The 25,994-nt window shown below is 45.4% G+C and overlaps 1 protein-coding gene across 2 annotated transcripts in view; it reads left to right on the top strand.

The window, feature by feature from the left end:
- LOC110496916 (semaphorin-5B) overlaps positions 1–20,862 on the top strand; it is a 108,817-nt gene extending 87,955 nt beyond the window's left edge. Inside the window, exons 14-22 of one of the 2 annotated variants that reach the window (XM_090207478.1) lie at positions 2,432–2,575; positions 2,900–3,047; positions 3,348–3,573; positions 5,117–5,356; positions 11,679–11,849; positions 13,161–13,307; positions 14,360–14,398; positions 15,890–16,098; positions 17,313–20,862. In XM_090207478.1, the coding sequence (XP_090063604.1) occupies positions 2,432–2,575; positions 2,900–3,047; positions 3,348–3,573; positions 5,117–5,356; positions 11,679–11,849; positions 13,161–13,307; positions 14,360–14,398; positions 15,890–16,098; positions 17,313–17,498 (1,510 nt within the window). In that variant the 3' untranslated portion in view covers positions 17,499–20,862. The remainder of the gene's footprint in view (positions 1–2,431; positions 2,576–2,899; positions 3,048–3,347; positions 3,574–5,116; positions 5,357–11,678; positions 11,850–13,160; positions 13,308–14,359; positions 14,399–15,889; positions 16,099–17,312) is intronic. The other variant, XM_090207480.1, reaches the window with a different exon arrangement.
- The last annotated feature ends 5,132 nt before the right edge of the window (positions 20,863–25,994 follow it).

Genomic DNA, 25,994 nt, shown 5'->3' with positions numbered 1-25,994 from the left:
TGTTGCCACCCCTATTACTAGCCTATTCAACCTCTCTTTCGTGTCATCTGAGATTCCCATAGATTGGAAAGCAGCTGCGGTCATCCCCCTCTTCAACGGGGGGGACACTCTTGACCCAAAATGCTACAGACCTATATCTATCCTGCCCTGCCTTTCTAAGGTCTTCGAAAGCCAAGTCAACAAACAGATTACCGACCATTTCAAATCTCACCATACCCTCTCTGCTATGCAATCTGGTTTCAGAGCTGGTCATGGGTGCACCTCAGCCACGCTCAAGGTCCTAAACGATATCATAACCGCCATCGATAAGAAACAATACTGTGCAGCCGTATTCATTAATCTGGCCAAGGCTTTTGACTCTGTCAATCCCCACATCCTCATCGGCAGACTCGACAGCCTTGGTTTCTCAAATGATTGCCTCGCCTGGTTCACCAACTACTTCTCTGATAGAGTTCAGTGTGTCTGTCTGTTGTCCGGACCTCTGGCAGTCTCTATGGGGGTGCCACAGGGTTCAATTCTTGAACCGACTCTTTTCTCTGTATACATCAATGATGTCGCTCTTGCTGCTGGTGAGTCTCTGATCCACCTCTATGCAGACGACACCATTCTGTATACTTCTGGCCCTTCTTTTGACACTGTGTTAACAACCCTCCAGGCAAACTTCAATGCCATACAACTCTCCTTCCGTAGCCTCCAATTGCTCTTAAATACAAGTAAAACTAAATGCATGCTCTTCAACCGATCGCTGCCTGCACCTGCCCGCCTGTCCAACATCACTGCTCTGGACGGCTCTGACTTAGAATACGTGGACAACTACAAATACCTAGGTGTCTGGTTAGACTGTAAACTCTCCTTCCAGACCCACATCAAACATCTCCAATCCAAAGTTAAATCTATAATTGGCTTCCTATTTCGCAACAAAGCATCCTTCACTCATGCTGCCAAACATACCCTTGTAAAACTGACCATCCTACCAATCCTCGACTTCGGCGATGTCATTTACAAAATAGCCTCCAATACCCTACTCAACAAATTGGATGCAGTCTATCACAGTGCCATCCATTTTGTCACCAAAGCCCCATATACTACCCACCATTGCGACCTGTATGCTCTCGTTGGCTGGCCCTCGCTTCATACTCGTCGCCAAACCCACTGGCTCCATGTCATCTACAAGACCCTGCTAGGTAAAGTCCCCCCTTATCTCAGCTCGCTGGTCACCATAGCATCACCCACCTGTACCACGCGCTCCAGCAGGTATATCTCTCTGGTCACCCCCAAAACCAATTCTTCCTTTGGCCGCCTCTCCTTCCAGTTCTCTGCTGCCAATGACTGGAACGAACATAAAAAAGTATCTGAAACTGGAAACACTTATCTCCCTCACTAGCTTTAAGCACCAACTGTCAGAGCAGTTCACAGATTACTGCACCTGTACATAGCCCACCTATAATTTAGCCCAAACAACTACCTCTTTCCCTACTGTATTTATTTATTTTATTTATTTATTTTGCTCCTTTGCACCCCATTATTTTTATTTCTACTTTGCACATTCTTCCATTGCAAATCTACCATTCCAGTGTTTTACTTGCTATATTGTATTTACTTTGCCACCATGGCCTTTTTTGCCTTTACCTCCCTTCTCACCTCATTTGCTCACATTGTATATAGACTTGTTTATACTGTATTATTGACTGTATGTTTGTTTTACTCCATGTGTAACTCTGTGTTGTTGTATGTGTCGAACTGCTTTGCTTTATCTTGGCCAGGTCGCAATTGTAAATGAGAACTTGTTCTCGACTTGCCTACCTGGTTAAAATAAGGTGAAATAAAATAAAATAAAAGATGTAAACCTCATATCTGGGGCTATTATATAAACAGTGTTATGGTAATGTGGCCACACCGTCTCCCATGAGCTTCCCCAAGTCGTTACAAACGGACCAGTTCGTAGCTGGATTCTTCACCGATCTTTTATACTTTCTCCGGAACATGAAATGTGTTCGTACCTCAAGTTCTGTGAGGTGGAAGCTATTTCTTTGTCCTCTATGAAGACTTGCTCTCTCTATACTATGTGTCCATGAGGAGATCCTCAGGAATTTACGACGTCTCTCTGACCACAGCAACCTAGTTGAAGGAGGAAAGGGGGAGGCAGGGAGAGGGGGATGGGGCATGCTATACCCAAAGAGGCCAACGTCGTGACAGCTGTTAGAGTTTACAATAGACTAGGCTGTTAGAGTTTACAATAGACTAGGCTATTAGAGTTTTAGGTGAATCTGTGTGTCTTCCCAGTTGTTCTGAGTTTCTCTCTGTCTCTCTCTCTCTCTCTCTGTCTGTCTCTATCTGTCTCTCTCTGTCTCTGTCTGTCTGTCTCTGTCGGTCTCTCTGTCTCTGTCTCTGTCCGTCTCTCTCTGTCTCTATGTCTATCTGTCTCCTCTAGGAACGGAGGCTGGACCCCCTGGTCCACCTGGGGTCTGTGCAGCACCAGCTGTGGCATCGGGTACGAGGTGCGCCAGCGCTCCTGCAACAACCCCTCACCCCGGCATGGGGGGCGTGTCTGTGTGGGACAAGGCCGAGACGAGAGGTGAGACAGAGGGACTCAATGCAGTACATACAGTCAGGTTCACCTTCAGTCAGGTTCACATTCAGTCAGGTTCACATTCAGTCAGGTTCACATTCAGTCAGGTTCACATTCAGTCAGGTTCACATTCAGTCAGGTTCACATTCAGTCAGGTTCACATTCAGTCAGGTTTTCTTGTGGCGTTGCAGGAGACCCTCGTTCAGCGTGGCAATGCCCTGAAATGGTGCACATATTGTAAAGCAGCGGTTCACCTTCTCTTACAGAGACCACCAGGCAGAAAGAGTAGAACTGCAGGTTTACCGTGTGTGTGTGTGTGTGTGTGCGCAGGCTGTGCAATGAGAAGAGCCCATGTCCCCTGCCTGTGTTCTGGTCATCTTGGGGCTCCTGGTCTCAGTGCAGTGCAGAGTGTGGAGGAGGGGTCCATTCTCGGGTCAGGAGCTGTGAGAAGGGGAACACCTGCCCAGGATGTGCTCTGGTACACACACACACACACACACGCACACACACACACACACACACACACACACACACACACACACACACACAAACACACAAACACACAAACACACACACACACACACACACACACCCCAAAGGCATCCTTTACTATAACTTTTTCACAGATAACACCCTTATTTGATCTAGTGAATGGCATCTTTCATTATTCATTTATCATAGCCTGAGGATGAACAGTCAGGTTGAAGCTGACATATCCTGTCTCCTTTTCCTACATCCTTCAAACCTCTCTCCTCTTCCCTAAAACACACTCCCTTAGGAGTACAAGACCTGTAACCTGGAGGCGTGTCCGGAGGTCCGTCGCAACACCCCCTGGACCCCCTGGATGCCGGTGAATGTGACCCAGGACGGGGCCCGCCAGGAGCAGAGGACCCGCTACACCTGCAGGGCCCTCCTTCCAGACCCTCATCAGCTGCAGCTGGGCAAGAAGAAGGTGGAGACCCGCGTCTGCCCCAACGACGGCACCGCCGCCTGTGAGACTGAAGGTAAGTCTGAGGCCGTCCCACTCATACATATGTACTGGACATACACTCACACACTTTCTCCATACACCTACACAGACAGGCAGACAGACAGACAGACAGACAGGCCTGCTAAGCCTCTGATGTCATGCAGTGGGCTGTGGTTTTTAACCGGCCAGCTGGGATGACCCATGCTGTGCTCACTGGGGCGAGACGATCTGGGCGGTCGTACCCAGTGACAGGCTCCCCGGGGTGGGGTAGGTGTCACAGTCCACAGCCTCTCATTGATTTAAAGGTCAGACAGGCAGGCAGAACGCCTCTCCTGCTGACAGTAACTAGACGGGGGAGAAGGGTGTGTGTGTGTGTGTGTGCATATTTAAGACAGGCTCCATGTAAAGCAAGGCATATAGAGAGGATGTGTTTGCGCCGATTTGCAGATTACAGAGCAACCGCGTGGTCACCGGGCCTAAACACCATGTCACAGGCTGTCACTGGGCCTAAACACAATGTCACAGGCTGTCACTGGGCCTAAACACAATGTCACAGGCTGTCACTGGGCCTAAACACAATGTCACAGGCTGTCACTGGGCCTAAACACAATGTCACAGGCTGTCACTGGGCCTAAACACAATGTCACAGGCTGTCACCGGGCCTAAACACAATGCCACAGGCTGTCACCGGGCCTAAACACCATGTCACAGACTGTCACCGGGCCTAAACACCATGTCACAGGCTGTCCCCGGGCCTAAACACAATGTCACAGGCTGTCACCGGGCCTAAACACAATGTCACAGGCTGTCACCGGGCCTAAACACAATGTCACAGGCTGTCACTGGGCCTAAACACAATGTCACAGGCTGTCACTGGGCCTAAACACAATGTCACAGGCTGTCACCTGGCCTAAACACCATGTCACAGGCTGTCACCGGGCCTAAACACAATGTCACAGGCTGTCACTGGGCCTAAACACAATGTCACAGGCTGTCACCGGGCCTAAAAACAATGTCACAGGCTGTCACTGGGCCTAAACACCATGTCACAGGCTGTCACCGGGCCTAAACACAATGTCACAGGCTGTCACCGGGCCTAAACACTGTGTCACGGAGGCGCTGTCTAGACTCAAGAGGAGACATCTGGCCTCACAGTAACATGGGCAGTATGAAATATTACTGCTGCCCTGGTTTCAAACCACACAGAAAATAAAAAGCTTTCAATTCATTATTGAAGTCATTTCCATAATTTAGGTGACGTGTTGCTTTTCTTTCACTTTTCAAAGAGTTCATCTGGAACCGATTAACCCAGATTTTACCCACGGTTGAATGTTTGGCCCAGATTCTAACTGCACAGCCATGTAATGAGGAAGGAAGCCTCTGCACTCTTAGAACCAGCACATTGTCTGTTATTTCATTGCCAAGCTTTAGGTCACAGAAGACCATTGTTTATCAGAGCTGTTCTCCTACCATACCATTAGGAAAACAACATATTTAGGACTTTGAGAAGTAAAAATAATATTGTAAATCACCTTTTGTGCTGTAATGTCTCATGTATGAGTATATCTGTGGTTCAGCCCTGGTTGAAGACTTGGTCAGGGCCAGTGGAGGAGGCAGTAGTGGTCGACCTTTGCTCCGACAACCAGGTGGCACCAGGTGGTCGCCGTGGGAGACATGGTCGACCTGCTCCCAGGAGTGTTCCAAAGGCTTCCGCACGCGCAAGCGCACCTGTGCCTCAACCGAGGGCAAGAGCAGCCCCAGTGCCTGTAGTGGATCCCCAGTGGAGTACCAGGACTGCAACTCCCAGCCCTGCCCAGGTAAGACACTGACTACCCCAGTGCCTGTAGTGGATCCCCAGTGGAGTACCAGGACTACAACTCCCAGCCCTGCCCAGGTAACACACTGACTACCCCAGTGCCTGTAGTGGATCCCCAGTGGAGTACCAGGACTACAACTCCCAGCCCTGCCCAGGTAAGACACTGACTACTCCAGTGCCTGTAGTGGATCCCCAGTAGAGTACCAGGACTGCAACTCCCAGCCCTGCCCAGGTAAGACACTGACTACTCCAGTGCCTGTAGTGGATCCCCAGTAGAGTACCAGGACTACAACTCCCAGCCCTGCCCAGGTAAGACACTGACTACTCCAGTGCCTGTAGTGGATCCCCAGTGGAGTACCAGGACTGCAACTCCCAGCCCTGCCCAGGTAAGACACTGACTACTCCAGTGCCTGTAGTGGATCCCCAGTGGAGTACCAGGACTGCAACTCCCAGCCCTGCCCAGGTAAGACACTGACTACTCCAGTGCTGCTGTATATCTGCTCAAATACTGTACTGATCTATTCACCTAATGGGCAGTGTAGAACTGAGATTGGGATTCCTTCAAAGTTGACAATAGCCTTTTAAAGGCAATTTCCCCCACGTTCTCGGAGATCGCATTCGAGGTAAAAGCTGCTTAAGCGTAAATTGCCTTTAAAAGTCTGTAGTGAAAAACAACTGGTCTAATAAAGATGAATAAAATGTTTTGTTTTCATGTGCTGAAAACATGTTAAAAAAAACTCAGTATCTGGATAAATAGTTAACCCCTTACACTCTTTATGGATTGGGCTAAATTGAAATGTTTCTTACAGAAGAAATATGGAAAGTATATGCAAAACCATGGCAGCAATTAAAAGGGAAAGGTTTGGAGATGATGGGAAAATTATGACTAAAGTTGAGGACACAACAGTTCACCTGACTGACACAAGACTGAATCCAATTTATGTGCATTTTACATTTACTGTACTTTTTGCCGCATTTGTTGATAACAAAATCAAAAAAATCAGAGGTGTCAACTATAAGGCACTATTTTTAGCTCTCATTGTTGTTTTGTTTGGAACACAACCCTGCATCTCCTCCTTTACACAATTACTGTTGTTGTTTTGTTTGGAACACAACCCTGCATCTCCTCCTTTACACAATTACTGTTGTTGTTTTGTTTGGAACACAACCCTGCATCCCTCCTTCACACAATTACTGTTGTTGTTTTGTTTGGAACACAACCCTGCATCCCTCCTTCACACAATTACTGTTGTTGTTTTGTTTGGAACACAACCCTGCATCCCTCCTTAACACAATTACTGTTGTTGTTTTGTTTGGAACACAACCCTGCATCCCTCCTTAACACAATTACTGTTGTTGTTTTGTTTGGAACACAACCCTGCATCCCTCCTTAACACAATTACTGTTGTTGTTTTGTTTGGAACACAACCCTGCATCCCTCCTTTACACAATTACTGTTGTTGTTTTGTTTGGAACACAACCCTGCATCCCTCCTTTACACAATTACTGTTGTTGTTTTCGCATTCCAAAAACAGTCCATTATAAATCACAATCTGGGTCAGATGGGCATCATTTCAAAGCTTGTTCTACTGCCAACATGACTAGCTAAATGATAAAATACGTTAGGTTTTCACAAGGCAATTCAGAGAAGCAGGTCATCATTTTGATGCGCATAGAATGGAGTCATGAACAGTGGTGTAAAGTACTTAAGTAAAAATACTTTCAAATACTACTTAAGTAGTTTTTTGGGATATCTGTACTTTACTATTTATATATTTGACAACTATTACTTTTACTCCAATACATTCCTAGAGAAAATAATGTACTTTTTACTCCGTACATTTTCCTTAACGCCCAAAATTACTAGTTACATTTTTTATGCTTTGCAGAACAGGAAAATGGTCTAATTCATGCACTTATCAAGAGAACATCCTTGGTCATCCCTACTGCCTCTGATCTGGCAGACTCACTAAACACAAATGCTTAGTTTGTAAATCATGTCTGAGTGTTGAAGTGTGCCCCTGGCTATCTGTAAATGTAAAAAAACAAGAACATCGTGCTGTCAGGTTTGCTTAATATTAGGAATTTGAAATGATTTATACCTTTACTTTTGATACCTACAGTTGAAGTCGGACGTTTACATACACCTTAGCCAAATACATTTAAACTCAGATTTTCACAATTCCTGACATTTAATACTAGTAAAAATCCCTGTCTTAGGTCAGTTAGGATCACCACTTTATTTTAAGAATGTGAAATGTCAGAATAATAGTAGAGAGAATTATTTCTTTCAGCTTTTATTTCTTTCATCATGGGTAGCCTTCCACAAGCTTCCCACAATAAGTTGGGTCAATTTTGCCCATTCCTCCTGCTGGTGTAACTGAGTCAGGTTTGTAGGCCTCCTTGCTCACACTTTTTTTCAGTTCTGCCCACAAATTTTCTATAGGATTGAGGTCAGGGCTTTGTGATGGCCACTCCAATACCTTGACTTTGTTGTCCTTAAGCCATAACTTTGGAAGTATGCTTGGGGTCATTGTCAATTTGGAAGACCCATTTGCGACCAAGCTTTAACTTCCTGACTGATGTCTTGAGATGTTGCTTCAATATATCCACATAATTGTCCTCCCTCATGATGCCATCTATTTTGTGTACCCCCACAACATGATGCTGCCACCCCTGTGCTTCACGGTTGGGATGGTGTTCTTTGGCTTGCAAGCCTCCCCCTTTTTCCTCCAAACATAACAACGGTTATTATGGCCAAACAGTTCTATTTCTGTTTCATCAGACCAGAGGACATTTCTGCACATTGGGACAAAAGTTCTTTGTCCCAATGTGCAGTTGCAAACCGTAGTCTGGCTTTTTTATGGCGGTTTTGGAGCAGTGGCTTCTTCCTTGCTGAGCAGCCTTTTGGGTTATGTCAATATAGGACTCGTTTTACTGTGGATATAGATACTTTTGTACCTGTTTCCTCCAGCATCTTCACAAGGTCCTTTGCTGTTGATCTGGGATTGATTTGCACTTTTCGCACTAAAGTACATTAATCTCTAGGAGACAGAATTATGAATTATAAGTGAAATAATCTGTCTGTAAGCAATTGTTGGAATAGTTACTTGTGTCATGCACAAAGTAGATGTCCTAACCGACTTGCCAAAACTATAGTTTGTTTACAAGAAATTTGTGGAGTGGTTGAAAAACGATTTTTAATGACTCCAACCTAAGTGTATGTAAACTTCCGACTTATATTTTTTGCGATTACATTTACTTCTGATACTTAAGTACATTTAAGACTTTTACTCAAGAAGTATTTTACTGGGTGACTTTCACTTTTACTTCGTTTTCTTTGAAGGTATCGATATTTTTACTCAAGTATGACAGTTGGGTACTTTTCCCACTACTGGTCATGAATGTATTCTGCTGCGTGGTCCACGGAACATGTTGACAATGTAACTAACACAGACTCATTCAGTCCAGGACAACCCAGGGTATAACACAGACTCATTCTGTTCAGGACAACCCAGGGTATAACACAGACTCATTCTGTTCAGGACAACCCAGGGTATAACACAGACTCATTCTGTTCAGGACAACCCAGGGTATAACACAGACTCATTCTGTTCAGGACAACCCAGGGTATAACACAGACTCATTCTGTTCAGGACAACCCAGGGTATAACACAGACTCATTCTGTTCAGGACAACCCAGAGTATAACACAGACTCATTCTGTTCAGGACAACCCAGGGTATAACACAGACTCATTCTGTCCAGGACAACCCAGGGTATAACACAGACTCATTCTGTTCAGGACAACCCAGGGTATAACACAGACTCATTCTGTTCAGGACAACCCAGGGTATAACACAGACTCATTCTGTTCAGGACAACCCAGGGTATAACACAGGCTCATTCTGTTCAGGACAACCCAGGGTATAACACAGACTCATTCTGTTCAGGACAACCCAGGGTATAACACAGACTCATTCTGTTCAGGACAACCCAGGGTATAACACAGGCTCATTCTGTTCAGGACAACCCAGGGTATAACACAGACTCATTCTGTTCAGGACAACCCAGGGTATAACGCCATGTCATCTTGTAACTAACATAGACTCATTCTGTTCAGGACAACCCAGGGTATAACACAGACTCATTCTGTTCAGGACAACCCAGGGTATAACACCATGTAATCTTGGAACTAACACAGGCTCATTCTGTTCAGGACAACCCAGGGTATAACACCATGTCATCTTGTAACTAACACAGGCTCATTCTGTTCAGGACAACCCAGGGTGTAACGCCATGTCATCTTGTAACTAACATAGACTCATTCTGTTCAGGACAACCCAGGGTATAACACCATGTAATCTTGGAACTAACACAGGCTCATTCTGTTCAGGACAACCCAGGGTATAACACCATGTCATCTTGTAACTAACACAGGCTCATTCTGTTCAGGACAACCCAGGGTGTAACGCCATGTCATCTTGTAACTAACATAGACTCATTCTGTTCAGGACAACCCAGGGTATAACACCATGTAATCTTGGAACTAACACAGGCTCATTCTGTTCAGGACAACCCAGGGTATAACACCATGTCATCTTGTAACTAACACAGGCTCATTCTGTTCAGGACAACCCAGGGTATAACGCCATGTCATCTTGTAACTAACACAGACTCATTCTGTTCAGGACAACCCAGGGTATAACGCCATGTCATCTTGTAACTAACATAGACTCATTCTGTTCAGGACAACCCAGGGTATAACACAGACTCATTCTGTTCAGGACAACCCAGGGTATAACACCATGTCATCTTGTAACTAACACAGACTCATTCTGTTCAGGACAACCCAGGGTATAACGCCATGTCATCTTGTAACTAACATAGACTCATTCTGTTCAGGACAACCCAGGGTATAACACAGACTCATTCTGTTCAGGACAACCCAGGGTATAACACCATGTAATCTTGGAACTAACACAGGCTCATTCTGTTCAGGACAACCCAGGGTATAACACCATGTCATCTTGTAACTAACACAGGCTCATTCTGTTCAGGACAACCCAGGGTATAACGCCATGTCATCTTGTAACTAACATAGACTCATTCTGTTCAGGACAACCCAGGGTATAACACAGACTCATTCTGTTCAGGACAACCCAGGGTATAACACCATGTCATCTTGTAACTAACACAGGCTCATTCTGTTCAGGACAACCCAGGGTATAACACCATGTCATCTTGTAACTAACACAGGCTCATTCTGTTCAGGACAACCCAGGGTGTAACGCCATGTCATCTTGTAACTAACATAGACTCATTCTGTTCAGGACAACCCAGGGTATAACACCATGTCATCTTGTAACTAACACAGACTCATTCTGTTCAGGACAACCCAGGGTATAACGCCATGTCATCTTGTAACTAACATAGACTCATTCTGTTCAGGACAACCCAGGGTATAACACCATGTCATCTTGTAACTAACACAGACTCATTCTGTTCAGGACAACCCAGGGTATAACGCCATGTCATCTTGTAACTAACATAGACTTATTCTGTTCAGGACAACCCAGGGTATAACGCCATGTCATCTTGTAACTAACATAGACTCATTCTGTTCAGGACAACCCAGGGTATAACACCATGTCATCTTGTAACTAACACAGACTCATTCTGTTCAGGACAACCCAGGGTATAACGCCATGTCATCTTGTAACTAACACAGACTCATTCTGTTCAGGACAACCCAGGGTATAACGCCATGTCATCTTGTAACTAACATAGACTTATTCTGTTCAGGACAACCCAGGGTATAACACCATGTCATCTTGTAACTAACATAGTGATCATAAACATTGACACTATATGACATGAGTTTTATGATATGGAAATGTGAAGTGCGCATTTGGACTCACGGGTGTTTGGCTAGCTTTAATGACGTTAAAGCGGTATTTATTATAATTCTCAACGTATCCTCTTTCAAAATACATCTTGTCCTTGTAATTTACAGCATTCCCCTACTCAGACAACAACAAATGTGAAAAAGTTGCCTAATTATCTGGAGGGATGGGGGGCAACTTCTTGTTGCGCGTGGTGCACAAGTTCAGAACGTCTGTCAGTCGAAACCCATACAGAGCTGTGAGGCGCAGAGCCAGAGCTGTATAACATGTTACTATACAGGCACTGTGTTCCAATGTAGGTGCTTATCAGTGTCCAAATCAGCCCTTTTCAACCTGTATACTGACTGTGAAGGACTACAGGAAATAAACCGTTTATATTTTCTATAAGAGTTTGGTGTGTGTGTGTGTGTGTGTCCAGTGAAAGGAGCCTGGTCGTGCTGGGCGTCATGGTCTCACTGCTCCGCCACCTGTGGAGGTGGGCACTACCAGCGTACCCGTACCTGTAGCAACCCTGCCCCCGCCAACGGAGGTGACATCTGCATCGGCCTGCACACTGAAGAGGCCCTGTGCAACACACACACCTGTGAAGGTATGCAGAATGAACAGATTCACAGATGACAGATATGCAGCACTCAGTCATACACAGATACACAACATTCAATCATATCCTGCACAGGTACACAACATTCAATCATATCCTGCACAGGTACACAACATTCAATAATATCCTGCACAGGTACACAACATTCAATCATATCCTGCACAGGTACACAACATTCAATCATATCCTGCACAGGTACACAACATTCAATCATATCCTGCACAGGTACACAACATTCAATCATATCCTGCACAGGTACACAACATTCAATCATATCCTGCACAGGTACACAACATTCAATCATATCCTGCACAGATACACAACATTCAATCATATCCTGCACAGATACACAACATTCAATCATATCCTGCACAGGTACACAACATTCAATCATATCCTGCACAGATACACAACATTCAATCATATCCTGCACAGATACACAACATTCAATCATATCCTGCACAGATACACAACATTCAATCATATCCTGCACAGATACACAACATTCAATCATATCCTGCACAGATACACAACATTCAATCATATCCTGCACAGATACACAACATTCAATCATATCCTGCACAGATACACAACATTCAATCATATCCTGCACAGGTACACAACATTCAATCATATCCTGCACAGGTACACAACATTCAATCATATCCTGCACAGGTACACAACATTCAATCATATCCTGCACAGGTACACAACATTCAATCATATCCTGCACAGGTACACAACATTCAATCATATCCTGCACAGGTACACAACATTCAATCATATCCTGCACAGGTACACAACATTCAATCATATCCTGCACAGGTACACAACATTCAATCATATCCTGCACAGGTACACAACATTCAATCATATCCTGCACAGGTACACAACATTCAATCATATCCTGCACAGGTACACAACATTCAATCATATCCTGCACAGATACACAACATTCAATCATATCCTGCACAGGTACACAACATTCAATCATATCCTGCACAGGTACACAACATTCAATCATATCCTGCACAGGTACACAACATTCAATCATATCCTGCACAGATACACATATTTGCAGCATTCGTTCATACAAATATTGTTTTCAAAATGTTCAGCATTCAAAGTAAGTCATTTCATTTAAATGCTGGTGCATAAGTCATGTTAAGGTTATGTAGCTGCTATGCTGAGTTCACTGTGGCTTTACTTTGACTTATAGTGGTACCACAACTCATCTTCTCTTGTCTCCGTCCACCCTCTCCTCCAACCCCCTCCACTCCTCATCTGCTGTTCCTCCAGGTGGCCCAAGGTGGTCAGAGTGGGGGGAGTGTGACGAGGAGGGACTGCAGCATCGCAGCAGGGAGTGTGGGGAACGGGAGGCAGACCCCAGCCTGTGTCAGGGCAATGCCACCGCGAGCAGGCCCTGCCAGCCCCCCGAGGTGCCAGGTCAGTCCCCAACATTTTGAACACACTGCTAAATAGCCAGCTGTCCATCACTTTATGAGCAGTGCTTGGTTGGTTTTGCTGCAGAAAGTGATACTCTGTGATTGTGGGGAGCTTTGACTCTATTGGCTGGTTGAATTGTGCATTGCAGTAACAGTCTGTTTCTCTCTCGGTTCCTCCCTATGTCTTTCCTCTTCTTCTATCTTATTTTCTCTCTCCCACTTAACATACTGCTTGACTAGTTGGGCCCAAGCTTGCTGTACAACATTAAAACCTATTCAGTCTGTCTACAAACAGGCTCTCAAAGTGCTTGATAGGAAGCCCAATAGCCATCATCATTGTCACATTCTTAGAAAGCATGAGCTCTTGAGTTGGGAAAATCTTGTGCAATACACCGACGCATGTCTTGTATTCAAGATCCTTAATGGCCTGGCTCCCCCTCCACTCAATATTTTTGTTAAACAGAAAACCCAGACATATGGCAGCAGATCCACAAGGTCTGCCATGAGAGGTGACTGTATAGTTCCCCTAAGGAAAAGCACCTTTAGTAAATCTGCATTATCTGTGAGAGCTTCTCATGTCTGGAATACACTGCCATCAGACACACATAACTGCACCACATATCACACTTTCACAAAATGCTTGAAGACATGGCTAAAGGTCAATCAGATTTGTGAACATGGTCCCTAGCTGTGTGTTGCCGCTTTCCATGTTGTCTGTTGTCTGTAGCTTGTGAGGTGTGGAAACACTTTGTTGCTTTTATGAATTTTGTCTTGCTGCTTTTTGTTTTATGTTGCTCTGTCTGTATGCTACGTCTTGCTTGTCCTATGTTGCTCTGTCTGTATGCTATGTCTTGCTTGTCCTATGTTGCTATGTCTTGCTTGTTCTATGCTGCTATTTTCTATATTGTAATTGTTTTTAATAACCTGCCCAGGGACTGCGGTTGAAAATTAGCCGGCTGGCTAAAACCGGCACTTTTACTGAAACGTTGATTAATGTGCACTGTCCCTGTAAAAATAAAAATAAACTCAAACTCAAACTCTGTTTCTCCGCAGTCGTTCTGCCTGGACAGGATAACGATCAGCGCTGTGGGGGTAAGTGACTTACGAGATTCCCCTCCCCCATCCCAGTGGGGAGTTACAGGGACCCCAAGGACATGGAGCGTGACTCTCGCCACCCCCTTTTTCCCCCCTCTCCACTTGTTTTACGCCCTTCCCACTCCCGTTGAATCACAAACGAACCATCGCCACCCTGATTCCACACAATGCTATCATTCCTAAAAGCTTTAGGCCTAGATTCAATCAGATCAAGTGTTAACGGGCGATAGCAAATACCCGCAGCTGATATTTTGGCGGTGTCGGAGGTGTAACTGTGTTGGAGCTGTCAAATCAGGGAGCAGCTGATATTTTGGCGGTGTCGGAGGTGTAACTGTGTTGGAGCTGTCAAATCAGGGAGCAGCTGATATTTTGGAGGTGTCGGAGGTGTAACTGTGTTGGAGCTGTCAAATCAGGGAGCAGCTGATATTTTGGCGGTGTCGGAGGTGTAACTGTGTTGGAGCTGTCAAATCAGGGAGCAGCTGATATTTTGGAGGTGTCGGAGGTGTAACTGTGTTGGAGCTGTCAAATCAGGGAGCAGCTGATATTTTGGAGGTGTCGGAGGTGTAACTGTGTTGGTGCTGTCAAATCAGGGAGCAGCTGATATTTTGGCGGTGTCGGAGGTGTAACTGTGTTGGAGCTGTCAAATCAGGGAGCAGCTGATATTTTGGCGGTGTCGGAGGTGTAACTGTGTTGGAGCTGTCAAATCAGGGAGCAGCTGCTGTTGATCATTGTCCAGAAGCCACACCCCGTCCCACTCGCATTACAAGTTCACAATGACAAAGTGTAGAATGTATAGAAATAATTGCTCTCAAATCAAAAATCATTAAACAAAAATAATGAGGATTTCTATCAGCCTAATCAAGGTGTAGATTACATCTCACATTCCAGTGTTAAAACTTCTAAACAAGGCTGCAAGGGATTTCTCTTAATGCGACACCGTTCAGCCAATGGCAATGTCTGCTTTAGGAATGATGCCAGGAGCCGCTTGTGGGTCTGACAGCTCTAACGCAGTTCCAACTCTGACACTGCCAAAACAACCGCTATGTGGATGTAGGCTAAAGCGGATCTGATTGAATAAAGCCTTGTTCACATTGGCAGTTTGAAGTGATTCAAATTCAATTTTTTTCCATATCCGGTCCGAATCTGTTATTTTTCCTGCAGTCTGAACAGCCAAAAAGTACATGGAATCAAATATTTCAAGCCATATTTTAAACCACCTACATCAGATGCGAATCTGATTCCTGGCTGTGCAACTTCTGTCTGAACGGTCAAATTTGATTTGATTTTAACTGATTTCAAATAGTATTTGAAACCAGGTCTGATCACTAGCTTAGCTGCACTTAGCCTTCAAAACCGGTTTGAACTCACAGTTTTTAGGGAACAAGACTACATTGCCAAAACAAACATATTGGAACATATTAAATCAATGATGATGTAGTAAATAATACCAATGATATTGAAACTCTGTCCCTTTCTCTCTCCTCCCAGCAGCCTTCTCTCTGTTCCACCTGATGGCCACGGGAGCGTTGTGTTTCTTTGCAGCGGTGGGGCTGTCGGTCCTGGTCTACGCCTACTGCCAACGACTCCACAAGCCCTCCCAGGAGTCAGCCGTCATCCACCCCACCACGCCCAACCACCTCAGCTATAAGGGCAACACGACGCCAAAGAACGAGAAGTACACCCCCATGGAGTTCAAGGTGGAGTATTCCACTCTTTCTACCCCCCCCCACACACACACTTACACACAGGGAATGGAACAATCCGTTAGGGTAGAGTCAGACCTGCAGGTTCAGATAGATAACATTGGTTTTCTTTCAAATACTTTTCATTAAGTCTGCCTGGAGTGCCAGATGGGTGGGGTTTGCACTTTTGGAACTACTCCATTGGTTCCATTGCATCAGGCGAGCCCAATCAAGCACAGATGATGAATTTGAAAGAAAGTAAATATTATTTGAACATAGGTCTGCTTCAAATACCAAATATCAGACCTCAAATGGTCAGGTCATTGTAGTCCTTGCTTGTCTGAGTGTGCCTATTTTGCTCTTTGGTAGAATGGCAGAGAGACAGTGTCCGTCCGTCCGTCCATCCTGCCCTTGTGATGTCCCAGTGATATACCATCTGTTTGCCTCCCACTCTTTATTAATGTGTTCATTAGCCTGTTAACCTATCAGAAAGGAGGGCGAGACTCACACAGCTGTGTTTGATTAATCGAGCCATTACTTGAATTAATTAACTAACGTCTGCTCTTTGGCTTTCTCCTCATACACACACACACACACACACACACACACACACACACACACACACACACACACACACACACAAACCATCCCTCATGTCCTTCCTGTGTCTGCCTCTCGCCATGGTTACCAGCGATTACCACCATGGTTTGTCTGTCTGAGACCCCCTAAAGGGATCGGTACTCCATCTGTGTGTGATTGATCGTGTCTACTTGTTGATACAGTTTTATGTATTATACTATCTCTGTGTGATTGATCGGGTCTGTGTGTGATTGATCGTGTCTACTTGTTGATACAGTTTTATGTATTATACTATCTCTGTGTGATTGATCGGGTCTGTGTGTGAAGATACAGTATGATGTAACTGTGGGAGAGAATCTCAATTGCATACTCCTTGTGTCCTCTCCTCGCCCTCCGTCTCAAAACCCAAAGCCAGAGGTCCCGCCCCTTGACCTTCTCCACCAATGGGTTTTGAGAAGGAGGCGAGGAGAGAGATTCTCCCTGAGTGTTAGTGGGTGGTACAGTAGGGCGTTGCAGGGAAGTGGAACTGGAAACAAAAATGAGCTTTCTCATTGGACGAGATCAGGTAGCGCCTCCTGCCTTTAGAAACGTTTTCTCCCATGTTGCACCTACTGAACACCCCCTGTTCTGTTCCCTTCTGTCTTCCACAGACGCTGAACAAGAACAACCTTCTCCCGGACGAGAGCTGCAACTTCTTCCCCTCGTCCCTCTCGCCCCTCCCCTCCCTCCCCCAGAATAACGTTTACACCACCACCTACTACCCAGCACCCCTGGGCAAATACGACCACCCCTTCCACCCCGACTCACCTTGCAGGAACTATATGCACCACAGTTGAGACAGGACCCCCCCCCCCCCCTTTCCAACTCTCTTCTCTATGGGAAGTTGGAAACACTCCTGCACCCCAGACCCTTCACCGTTTCCTCTCCTCTCCTCTATTGAGTGTGTACTTTGCTACAGTGAGGGGGAGCTGTGTTAACGACCGGGCAGACCCTTGAACTGGGTGTGTCCTCTCAAGGTCTGAACCATGCACGTTCTTCTCAATCACCAGTGCGGGCGGAGGTTGAACTGTCCCTGTCAACCAACAGGACAATAATTTCGTATCATTGTGACTGTTCAGTTGATATGACTGTTTTATGACGTTGTTTTTCTACTCTACTGTGCAGTACATCAACTCATCTCAAGACGAGGAAGTAGACTGGACCATGTGGAATGCTGGGAGTTGGAGTCTTATGAGGGAGCTGGGCTGTAGCAGCCTTATGGTTCCGTATGGAGATTCACTACATGTGGAATCTGTTCTAAAACAACACTGTTAAAAGTCTCCTGTAAAACCCTACGGTATCAGATCATGTATATCACAAAAACCCACAGACTTCACATTCAATCTGAGGAGAATATAAGACATTGTGGCTGGTTTGTATTCGATATAGACGGCAAAATCAACCGTTCCCAAAGGATACCGTACCGGAATATGCTGACCAAGACACCTTCCAGCTCTAAAAACCGGCTTTATGATGGTGAAAGTGCAGAACTCATTGACACTGACAGTATGGGCACGTTTGTCATGCTTCTGCTCACCAACTTGTTTCTCCTGTCTGTTTGGACACGCTGCGTCAGATTAGCCTCATGGTCAGGTGCTCCCGCAGTGTGGACTAACAGAGAGGGGAAGAGAGTGAGGGGCTGGTACTGCTTTCATCTGAGCAGCCCAAGGACTCCTGTATCACGTCCCAAATGGCACTCTATTCCCTATATAGTGCACTACTTTTGACTAGAGCCCAATGGGCCCCGGCTGAAAGGAGTGCACTATGTAGGGAATAGGGAGCCAAATGGGGCGTGACCATGGCCTCTGAAAGGGTTTATAATCCTGTAACTACCTGCACCGACACCCAAAAATGACAATGGCGGCGATTCAGAGTCGATGTAAATTTTGAGAAAAAACATGTATTTTGAACAACCCAGATACTCAGCTAAGGCTCAGCGATCCTGTCTCACCACCCTCATCCCTTCAAATGGATAGCTGTCTCACCACCCTCATCCCTTCAAATGGTTCGCTGTCTCACCACCCTCATCCCTTCAAATGGATCGCTGTCTCACCACCCTCATCCCTTCAAATGGATCGCTGTCTCACCACCCTCATCCCTTCAAATGGTTCGCTGTCTCACCACCCTCATCCCTTCAAATGGATCGCTGTCTCACCACCCTCATCCCTTCAAATGGATCGCTGTCTCACCACCCTCATCCCTTCAAATGGTTCGCTGTCTCACCACCCTCATCCCTTCAAATGGATCGCTGTCTCACCACCCTCATCCCTTCAAATGGATCGCTGTCTCACCACCCTCATCCCTTCAAATGGATCGCTGTCTCACCACCCTCATCCCTTCAAATGGTTCGCTGTCTCACCACCCTCATCCCTTCAAATGGATAGCTGTCTCACCACCCTCATCCCTTCAAATGGATCGCTGTCTCACCACCCTCATCCCTTCAAATGGATCGCTGTCTCACCACCCTCATCCCTTCAAATGGATCGCTGTCTCACCACCCTCATCCCTTCAAATGGTTCGCTGTCTCACCACCCTCATCCCTTCAAATGGATAGCTGTCTCACCACCCTCATCCCTTCAAATGGATCGCTGTCTCACCACCCTCATCCCTTCAAATGGATCGCTGTCTCACCACCCTCATCCCTTCAAATGGATCGCTGTCTCACCACCCTCATCCCTTCAAATGGATCGCTGTCTCACCACCCTCATCCCTTCAAATTGATAGCTGTCTCACCACCCTCATCCCTTCAAATTGATAGCTGTCTCACCACCCTCATCCCTTCAAATGGTTTGTTGTCTCACCACCCTCATCCCTTCAAATGGTTCGTTGTCTCACCAATCTCATCCCTTCAAATGAATAGCTTTCGCACCACCCTCATCCCTTCAAATGGATAGCTGTCTCACCACCCTCATCCCTTCAAATGGTTTGTTGTCTCACCACCCTCATCCCTTCAAATTGATAGCTGTCTCACCACCCTCATCCCTTCAAATGGTTCGTTGTCTCACCAATCTCATCCCTTCAAATGGATAGCTGTCTCACCACCCTCATCCCTTCAAATGGTTCGCTGTCTCACCACCCTCATCCCTTCAAATTGATAGCTGTCTCACCACCCTCATCCCTTCAAATGGATAGCTGTCTCACCACCCTCATCCCTTCAAATGGTTCACTCTCCCACCACCCTCATCCCTTCAAATGGTTTGTTGTTGTCCCTTCAAATGGATAGCTGTCTCACCACCCTCATCCCTTCAAATGCTTTGATGTCTCACCACCCTCATCCCTTCAAATGGATAGCTGTCTCACCACCCTCATCCCTTCAAATGGATATATGTCTCACCACCCTCATCCCTTCAAATGGATAGCTGTCTCACCACCCTCATCCCTTCAAATGGTTAGCTGTCTCACCACCCTCATCCCTTCAAATGGTTTGCTGTCTCACCACCCTCATCCCTTCAAATGGTTAGCTGTCTCACCACCCTCATCCCTTCAAATGGTTCACTGTCTCACCACCCTCATCCCTTCAAATGGATAGCTGTCTCACCACCCTCATCCCTTCAAATGGATATATGTCTCACCACCCTCATCCCTTCAAATGGATCGCTGTCTCACCGCCCTCATTCCTTCAAATGGATAGCTGTCTCACCACCCTCATCCCTTCAAATGGATAGCTGTCTCATCACCTTCATCCCTTCAAATGGATAGCTGTCTCACCACCCTCATCCCTTCAACTGGTTAGCTGTCTCACCACCCTCATCCCTTCAAATGGATAAATGGATGCATCAAATTGGAAATGTGGGAAAATGATCTGTATACCAAACCTTGACGTGAAGCATGATGAATACAGTTAGTGTGTAAGGGCACTGTTTCATCATCATGCTACAGGGAAATGGGTTTGTCATGTTGATATAATGAAATATGTATTGAATGGTGGCAGATAAGGTCATCACCTGGATTACAATGCTGGATCACTCAGCACCTCCTCCACTAGATCACAATACTGGATCACTCAGCACCTCCTCCACTAGATCACAATACTGGATCACTCAGCACCTCCACTGGATCACAATACTGGATCACACAGCACCTCCACCACGAGATCACAATACTGGATCACTCAGCACCTCCACTGGATCACAATACTGGATCACTTAGCACCTCCTCCACTAGATCACAATACTGGATCACTCAGCACCTCCACTGGATCACAATACTGGATCACTCAGCACCTCCTCCACTAGATCACAATACTGGATCACTCAGCACCTCCTCCACTAGATCACAATACTGGATCACTCAGCACCTCCACTGGATCACAATACTGGATCACTTAGCACCTCATCCACTGGATCACAATACTGGATCACAATACTGGATCACTCAGCACCTCCTACACTAGATCACAATACTGGATCACTCCGCACCTCTTCCACTAGATCACAATACTGGATCACTCAGCTTTGCTTCCACTGGATCATAATACTGGATCACTCAGCACGTCCACTGGATCACAATACTGGATCACTCAGCACTTCCACTGGATCACAATACTGGATCACTCTGCACTGCTTCCACTGGATCACAATACTGGATCACATTACTGGATCACAATACTGGATCCCATTACTGGATCACAATACTGGATCCCATTACTGGATCACAATACTGGATCCCATTACTGGATCCCATTACTGGACCCCAATACTGAATCACAATACTGGATCCCATTACTGGACCCCAATACTGAATCACAATACTGGATCCCATTACTGGACCACAATACTGAATCACATTACTGGATCCCATTACTGGACCCCATTACTGGATCACATTACTGGATCACATTACTGGACCCCAATACTGAATCACAATACTGGATCCATTACTGGACCACAATACTGAATCACATTACTGGATCCCATTACTGGACCCCAATACTGGATCATGTTATGGTAATCATCTGCAGAAGGAGATTGCCATACTGTGTGTGTGTGTCTTGCTGGGCCATTCATTGTTGTATATGTTACTGTGAGTGTGGAGAGTATCAATGTGATGATATTAGAGTAGTGATGATCAACTCCTATCTCTTCCAGTCATTCAAGTTGTTCATGTTACAGATCTGAGCCCCATATAAACTGATGGTAGGACATCTTCACCTAAATGATACTGAGCTGATGGTAGGACATCTTCACCAAAATGATACTGAGCTGATGGTAGGACATCTTCACCTAAATGATACTGAGCTGATGGTAGGACATCTTAACCTAAATGATACTGAGCTGATGGTAGGACATCTTCACCTAAATGATACTGAGCTGATGGTAGGACATCTTCACCTAAATGATACTGAGCTGATGGTAGGACATCTTCACCTAAATGATACTGAGATGATGGTAGGACATATTTACCTAAATGATACTGAGATGATGGTAGGACATCTTCACCTAAATGATACTGAGATGATGGTAGGACATCTTCACCTAAATGATACTGAGCTGATGGTAGGACATCTTCACCTAAATGATACTGAGCTGATGGTAGGACATATTCACCTAAATGATACTGAGATGATGGTAGGACATCTTCACCTAAATGATACTGAGCTGATGGTAGGACATCTTCACCTAAATGATACTGAGTCTGGAAGTTTACTGTGAAGGTTCTCAAACTATTCATTCTCCATTCGATGAATGTTAAGTCATGTTTTCTTAAACAGCTAATGTTAATTTGTTCATAGATGCTGTTCCATGCTAAAGGCAATGCAACCTAGTCAGTATGGTTTGTAAAATGTATATTGTATAGCTTTTCTGTGTTTTTAAAGGCTTCTAGTTGTAAAAATGGATATGTTTTGTAAATATCAAGAAGGAGATGGAGGTTTGTACCTGTCAGTAACCGAGGTTTGAGTTGTTCTCCATCCTGGATTTGATGTGAGTGCCAGTCTGTTTGTGCTGTCATGCCAACCCCTCATCACTCATTGTCACATGGCTTGACAATGACCAATGGGGTTGGCAGGAGCACAAACAGATCAGGGACAAGGCTAGATGTTATGTAGCATAATGTTCATCCCTGTAATGTAGTAATGACAGATCTGAGACCAGGTTAGATGTTATGTAGCATAATGTTCAACCCTGTAATGTAGTAATGACAGATCTGGGACCAGCCTAGATACTATGTAGATTAATGTTCAGCCCTGTGATGTAGTAATGTAGCCACACATAGGTTTAGCTGCCATGGTATCTGTTACCCTCAAATCTCAAGATACAACCCTCTTCATGTATTTCAATTAGTTTAATTGTGTGTGTGTGTGTGTGTGTGTGTGTGTGTGTGTGTGTGTGTGTGTGTGTGTGTGTGGGTGTGTGTGTGTGTGTGTGTTAAAAATAAAATTAAAATAAATATTACTGTACATTCATTGTTGTGGACATTCACAGGACACATTCACTTCGTTTTGTCATCGTGATTGAACACGCTGCTGTTGCATGTTGGAAAAACGCCGATCGGGGGGGGGGGGTCTGCACCCTTCTACGCAATCAACCAGGTGGTACTGTCAGCTGGGTATTGTAGTCCTGCTCACAAGTTATTGCTCTTTTCCAGAACTACAAACATGGCTGTTGGATTTGCGAATTGAGACTTTTTAATCACTGCCTTTTAGACACTGTGAATTTTTTGCTACTCTATATTTTTGTATATTGTACATTGTAAAAAATGAATAAAAATTAACTTTGGTGCCAAACATCTGTCAACTGTGGCCTTCTACATTCACTAGGAAGCTTGGTTGATTACTCCATTGTAAAGACACTACCATTCAGTTAGCCTCACTAAATCACTAGGAAGCCTCACTAAATCACTAGGAAGCTTGGTTGATTACGCCATTGTCAAGACACTACCATTCAGTTACCCTCACTAAATCACTAGGAAGCTTGGTTGATTACTCCATTGTCAAGACACTACCATTCAGTTAGCCTCACTAAATCACTAGGAAGCTTGGTTGATTACTCCATTGTAAAGACACTACCATTCAGTTAGCCTCACTAAATCACTAGGAAGCCTCACTAAATCACTAGGAAGCTTGGTTGATTACGCCATTGTCAAGACACTACCATTCAGTTACCCTCACTAAATCACTAGGAAGCTTGGTTGATTACTCCATTGTCAAGACACTACCATTCAGTTAGCCTCTTGCTCGTTCCCTACAGTCACCATGTATTCAAACTGTATTTGTGCTGAGTCCGACTTCAGTCTTCCTACATATATGGTACATGGCAACAAGAAGCATAGAGTTGGCCAACACATACAGTACAGGATGGATACAATCAAATGTATTTTACAAAGCCCTTTTTACATCAGCAGTTGTCAGACAGTGATTTACAGACACCCATCCTAAAACCCCAAAGAGCAAGCAATGCAGATGTAGAAGCACAGTAGCTAGGAAAAACTCCATAAAGGCAAGAATCTAGGAAGAAACCTAGAGAGGAGCCAGGCTCTGAGGGGTGGCCAGTCCTCTTCTGGCTGTACCGGGTAGAGAGGAGCCAGGCTCTGAGGGGTGGCCAGTCCTCTTCTGGCTGTACCAGGTAGAGAGGAACCAGTCTCTGAGGGGTGGCCAGTCCTTGTCTGGCTGTACCGGGTAGAGAGGAACCAGTCTCTGAGGGGTGGCCAGTCCTCTTCTGGCTGTACCGGGTAGAGATATAAGAGTAGGTGTGGCCATTAAAGCCAGAATATGAGACTATACTTATCATACATCATACACACACTGTTTGTTTCCAGGACTGTGTGAGTCCCAGCTTGACTGTTTCATCACCAGTACTGTGTGAGTCCCAGCTTGCCCACTTTGCTTGTATTGTTTACAAGTGTCTCACTGAATGGTATCAGATTGTTATTACTACTGAAACACACCACCATTGACCCCTCATTCCGAAACCTGTCAGAGAGAATCCAGATCCACACTGACTTGTGATGCTACGGTACTCTCTTTCCCCCCCAACACATCCTAGCGTGAGATCAAGGTTGACTTTGGCTTTGCTTCGGCATTCACACAGTGTTATGCACTATTTGACGCCCAAGATAAATTGTGTGAAACCTGTCACCTGCAATCAACCAATTCATGCACAACCTGGCATGAACTCAAGTACGCATGCACACATTCACAAAAAGATGCACACACACACAATCTCTCTTTCTCGCTCTCACACAAATAAACACACTCTCTCTTTTTCTGTCTGTCTGTCTGTCTGTCTGTCTGTCTGTCTGTCTGTCTGTCTGTCTGTCTGTCTGTCTCTGTCTCTGTCTCTGTCTCTGTCTCTGTCTCTGTCTCTGTCTCTGTCTCTGTCTCTGTCTCTGTCTCTGTGAAGAACACCCTTCGAACAGACCCCTGTTGCCACAATGGCTGTGTTTACACCGGCAGCCCAATTCTGATATTTTGAAACTAATTGGTCTTTAGACCAATCAGATCAGATCTCTTGTCAATTATTGGACAAAATATCTAAATTGGACTGCCGGTATAAACACAGCCAATGACAAAGCAAAGCCCTCCAGAGGCATGCTGGGATATTTATGGAGCTGAGGTAAGGAGGATGGCCTATAGCCAGCCTCAAGGTATCTCACGGAAACTGGACAGGGCTTTTTCACCATCCTGTACTAGCCAGCTAAAGCACCAACCCAGATCAGTAAACTTTAAAACATGCTTTTAACCTTTATGTCAGCCTTAAAATGTATCCTTCAGCCCGTAGAGTCATACCTTAGCCCCTAAAGTCATACCTCAGCCCCGAGAGTCGTACCTCAGCCCCGAGAGTCGTACCTCAGCCCCTAGAGTCGTACCTTAGCCCCTAAAGTCATACCTCAGCCCCGAGAGTCGTACCTCGGCCCCGAGAGATGTACCTCAGCCCCTAGAGATGTACCTCGGCCCTAGTGTCGTACATCAGCCCCTAGAGTCATACATCAGCCCCTAGAGATGTACCTCGGCCCGAGAGATGTACCTCGGCCCCTAGAGTCGTACCTCGGCCCTAGAGTCGTACCTCGGCCCTAGAGTCGTACCTCGGCCCTAGAGTCGTACCTCGGCCCTAGAGTCGTACATCAGCCCCTAGAGTCGTACCTCAGCCCCTAGAGTCGTACATCAGCCCCTAGAGTTGTACCTCAGCCCCTAGAGTCGTACCTCAGCAGTTATCACCATCTAATGTATATGTCGCCCTGCATTTAGTAAATACCCTCATTCATCACAGACCTACAATATGAAGGACTCAAAAGTTTTTTTTCTTCTTTCAATTACTCAACTGAAAATGCGTTGTATTATTAAGTATATCCCCTGA

The sequence above is a fragment of the Oncorhynchus mykiss genome, chromosome 18 (assembly GCF_057628025.1).
Source record: "Oncorhynchus mykiss isolate SJ-2025 chromosome 18, ASM5762802v1, whole genome shotgun sequence".
Classification (NCBI taxonomy): Eukaryota; Metazoa; Chordata; class Actinopteri; order Salmoniformes; family Salmonidae; genus Oncorhynchus; species Oncorhynchus mykiss.
The sequence above is the reverse complement of the archived record's forward strand: the minus strand, read 5'-3'. Positions and strand labels throughout refer to the sequence as shown.